Source organism: Procambarus clarkii, chromosome 11, assembly GCF_040958095.1.
Source record: "Procambarus clarkii isolate CNS0578487 chromosome 11, FALCON_Pclarkii_2.0, whole genome shotgun sequence".
Lineage (NCBI taxonomy): Eukaryota > Metazoa > Arthropoda > Malacostraca > Decapoda > Cambaridae > Procambarus > Procambarus clarkii.
The window spans coordinates 33,576,724-33,581,899 of NC_091160.1; the positions used below are offsets into that span (position 1 = coordinate 33,576,724).

Here is a 5,176-nt window from a genome sequence, read left to right on the forward strand (position 1 = left end):
TGTGTGTGTGTGTGTGTGTGTGTGTGTGTGTGTGTGTGTGTGTGTGTGTGTGTGTGTGTGTGTGTGTGTGTGTGTGTGTGTGTGTGTGTGTGTGTGTGTGTGTGTGTGCGCGCAACATGTAACCCGAACAAAGCAAATAACATGATTCAACAAATTTCAACAAATAAAATACATACATTTTTTTTGTATCCGGAACAAGTGTGTATAACAAACGCTGTTTACATATTAATTCCTCATCAGCCATGAACGTCAGCTGTTGTCTGTGGCTGCGTTAGCCCTCGTCCCACAGCGCCTCAGCCAATACCGTGTTTACTGGCAATAGCAACGTCCTAACGACCATTACTGTTATGGTGCACGAAGTTGTGTATTATGTCATTATTCTTGGTATTACTGTATTTAAAAGATAATTATGGTTGCCCATTTTTCCCGCCAATATTTAACCAACATTTTTCCCGCCAATATTTAAATAACATTTTTCCCGCCAATATTTAACCAACATTTTTCCCGCCAATATTTAAATAACATTTTTCCCGCCAATATTTAACCAACATTTTTCCCGCCAATATTTAACCAACATTTTTCCCGCCATTTCCCGCGCTATTGGTATATGTATTTGACTGTTGCTGTAATATTTGTTATATGTTAAAGTGAGAAAATAAATGTAATATTGTCGTGATTAATATAGTCAAATTATACACTGTGCTTGTGCTCACCTATCAATGTCTACAACAGATTTTTGAATCTATTAATGTACCGTTTAACGGAAATTTTATTTAAGTACGCATAATGCAAGAGTATTTCCTTACATCTCTCTCTGACTCGTGAGTTTCTATCTTACACCCAAGTTTGTCCACTTTGTTCCCTCCAGGATTTTGTATGTAGCGATCATGTCTATACTTAAGTTCTCTTTTTAACCTACCTGCCTTCTTTGATACTAAATATTCTACCTCACATGTGACACCCTTTCCCACATGCGACATCATTATTCACATATACCACCTTACCTCACATGTGACACCTCACAGATGACACAATACTCCAACATGTTGTTGTTGTAGATTCAGCTACTCGGAACAAGTTCCTAGTAGCACGGGCTATGGTGAGCCCGTAACTTACCTGGCACAGGAGCGGGGCAAGTAGCACGGGCTATGGTGAGCCCGTAACTTACCTGGCACAGGAGCGGGGCAAGTAGCACGGGCTATGGTGAGCCCGTAACTTACCTGGCACAGGAGCGGGGCAAGTAGCACGGGCTATGGTGAGCCCGTAACTTACCTGGCACAGGAGCGGGGGCAAGTAGCACGGGCTATGGTGAGCCCTAAAGGATCTCACAGTTAAAATAGTTGTAACATGTTTGTTATTACTTGTTATAATTGAGTAAGTAATAACATATTACTTATGTTATTAATTGTTATTACATTCATAAATCATCTCAGACTGTAGCAATATGTATTTGCATATTATATGATTTGCATGTTTTATGACTTATAAGACTGTATGATAGTATTGTATGTTGGTGTATGTATACTGTATAGTGTATACTGTGTGGTGTATGAGGGTGTCGTGGCTTGGCTGAGGAGTAGACAGGATACGTTCGTGTCTTATACCTGTAGGCCTGTGGGAAGTGGGGCGGTTTGCCCGAAAAGCTATGAGTATAGTAGCTTTAGGAATTGTATGTACTAACTCTACCTATAAATCCAACATTATGTTTGTAACTCATCGCCTATGTATGTACTTTTACCTGAATAAAAATTTGAATTTGAATTTTGAATTTGATCGCGAGTTGTGTTGCCAGATGCCGCCTCCATTTATAAGTAAATCTATTATTTTAGTCATTTAAGAATGCTTATGTTTCTAGTCATATTATTAGAATATATGTAACATTATATTAGTATGATTGTGTGTGTCTGAAAGTGGTTACTTTCACACGTAGTGTGGTTGATTAGAGAATGTTAGATATTAGAATTAGAGAATTGCCCATAACGCTATGCGTATTAGTGGCTTTAGGTATTGTATGTACTAACTCTACCTATAAATCCAACATTATATTTGTAACTCATCATCTATGTATGTACTCTTACCTGAATACAAATTTGAATTTGAATTTGAATGCATCTGGCGTGTGGCAACTGTGGAAACGGCCAGAGGCGCGCTGGCCGCCACCTCACCAGTAGCATGTTGAAGGTCTTGAGGATAACATCTCTATACTGTCAGTTAAGTATATAATTCTGTTCCGTAGTGTGTTTAATCCATCTGGTATATATTAATACTGATTATACATGCATATCCATCTGTGTTTTTATAGTCAATTGTGAGCCTATCTTGAAATAAGTTTAACTATGAAGAAATATGATTGAACGGAGATATAACTTGTGTTAGAAAAATGAATATATGGCAGAAAAGAGTGACTATATGACTATAAAATAAAGGGGAGATATCACCCCCCTTTCCCCTTTTTCTGGTCCCTATAACCTGTCCCCTATCCCTCTATCGTCCTTAACCCCCCCTCCCCCCCATGCCCAAGGTGTGGGCCGATTTATTCCCAGTTAACGAGACGCTAACGATGTGTTGACGGTTGATGGACTAATGACCAACTAGTGAGCATTACTGACACGTTAGTTACTAACTAGATACCCGGGATTGCTATAGCTAATTAGCAGGGCAAGTGACTAAATTAGTGGTTCCTAGTGACCAAACTAGTGCAGGTACCTGGTTACCAAACTAGTGCAGGTACCTGGTTACCAAACTAGTGCAGGTACCTGGTGACCAAACTAGCGGTACCTAGTGACCAAACTAGCGGTACCTGGTGACCAAACTAGCGGTACCTGGTGACCAAACTAGCGGTACCTGGTGACCAAACTAGCGGTACCTGGTGACCAAACTAGCGGTACCTGGTGACCAAACTAGCGGTTCCTAGTGACCAAACTAGCGGTACCTGGTGACCAAACTAGCGGTACCTGGGTGACCAAACTAGCGGTACCTGGTGACCAAACTAGCGGTACCTGGTGACCAAACTAGCGGTACCTGGTGACCAAACTAGCGGTACCTGGTGACCAAACTAGCGGTACCTGGTGACCAAACTAGCGGTACCTGGGCGACCAAACTAGCGGTACCTGGTGACCAAACTAGCGGTACCTGGTGACCAAACTAGCGGTACCTGGTGACCAAACTAGCGGTACCTGGTGACCAAACTAGCGGTACCTGGTGACCAAACTAGCGGTACCTGGTGACCAAACTAGCGGTACCTGGTGACCAAACTAGCGGTTCCTAGTGACCAAACTAGCGGTACCTGGTGACCAAACTAGCGGTACCTGAGTGACCAAACTAGCGGTACCTGGTGACCAAACTAGCGGTACCTGATGACCAAACTAGCGGTACCTGGTGACCAAACTAGCGGTACCTGGTGACCAAACTAGCGGTACCTGATGACCAAACTAGCGGTACCTGGTGACCAAACTAGCGGTACCTGGTGACCAAACTAGCGGTACCTGATGACCAAACTAGCGGTACCTGGTGACCAAACTAGCGGTACCTGGTGACCAAACTAGCGGTACCTGGGCGACCAAACTATCTACCAAGTTTGGCCCTCATGTAAAGCCAGGCTGCCATTCCATTATAAACTTTATACTCTCGGGAGCTTCGCTATTCTGATCCTGATTACTTTACAAGCAATACGTGTATGAGACCTGGCGCACGAAGCAGTTACGCAAGCACTTACGAACCTGTACATCTTTTCTCAATCTTTGGCGGCTGTGTTGACAAGTATTAACGAGCTCAGAAGCACCAGGAGGCTGTTTATAACAATAACAACAGTTGTTTGGCAAGTTTTCATGCTTGTAAACTGTTTAATAAATGTAACCAAAGCCGTCAAAGATTGAGGAAAGATGTACACGTTCGTAAGTGCTTCGTGAATCTGGCCTCAGGTCTAGAGTATCGTGGTTCAGTTCACGATAAAGATTCCACCAGACCCGCTCAGATCCACCTCCACCCAGACCCGCTCAGATCCACCTCCACCCAGACCCGCTTAGATCCACCTCCACCCAGACCCGCTTAGATCCACCTCCACCCAGACCCGCTCAGATCCACCTCCACCCAGACCCGCTTAGATCCACCTCCACCCAGACCCGCTCAGATCCACCTCCACCCAGACCCGCTCAGATCCACCTCCACCCAGACCCGCTCAGATCCACCTCCACCCAGACCCGCTCAGATCCACCTCCACCCAGACCCGCTCAGATCCACCTCCACCCCAGACCCGCTCAGATCCACCTCCACCCAGACCCGCTCAGATCCACCTCCACCCAGACCCGCTCAGATCCACCTCCACCCCAGACCCGCTCAGATCCACCTCCACCCAGACCCGCTCAGATCCACCTCCACCCCAGACCCGCTCAGATCCACCTCCACCCAGACCCGCTCAGATCCACCTCCACCCAGACCCGCTCAGATCCACCTCCACCCCAGACCCGCTCAGATCCACCTCCACCCAGACCCGCTCAGATCCACCTCCACCCCAGACCCGCTCAGATCCACCTCCACCCAGACCCGCTCAGATCCACCTCCACCCACACCCGCTCAGATCCACCTCCACCCCAGACCTGCTCAGATCCACCTCCACCCAGATCCGCTCGGCAGATTTCCATAAATCACAGACTTATTAAATCTAACGACTCAAAAATTGTGAGGTGTTGCGGGAGAGTTTAATGAGCACAATCCTTCATCGCTCCCAAGTCCGCCCCCCTTCCTCTGGGGGGCCACCTCCCCCCTCGAACCAGGGGAGGGGGGGGGTGATTTCCGGTACTCTTCCCACTTTCGATGGAAGATTTTAGGGGTAACTAATGTATTTTTTTTTGGTGGCTAGCAAAGCCACAGATGGATGACTGACGGGTGAGGAGTGATAGTCGTGGGCACAGGAAGTCCACTACGGGCTCACCATAGCCCGTGCTACTTGGAGCTTGTTCCGAGTAACTGAATCTATTACAATGACAATATCCTCTCTCACGAGGAGGGAGAGAATTATTTGGGAAAGCTCCAAGATCATTATACCTATAGATGAGAGATATAATTTCTTTATTATACACCCTATACTCTCTCTCTCTCTCTCTCTCTCTCTCTCTCTCTCTCTCTCTCTCTCTCTCTCTCTCTCTCTCTCTCTCTCTCTCTCTCTCTCTCTCTCTCT

At 46.0% G+C, this 5,176-nt stretch overlaps 1 protein-coding gene across 1 annotated transcript in view; it reads left to right on the forward strand.

Moving 5' to 3' along the window:
• LOC138363652 (uncharacterized) overlaps positions 1 to 4,701 on the forward strand; it is a 22,947-nt gene extending 18,246 nt beyond the window's left edge. Inside the window, exon 3 of the mRNA XM_069323026.1 lies at positions 3,964 to 4,701. Within this exon, the coding sequence (XP_069179127.1) occupies positions 3,964 to 4,701 (738 nt within the window). The remainder of the gene's footprint in view (positions 1 to 3,963) is intronic.
• The last annotated feature ends 475 nt before the right edge of the window (positions 4,702 to 5,176 follow it).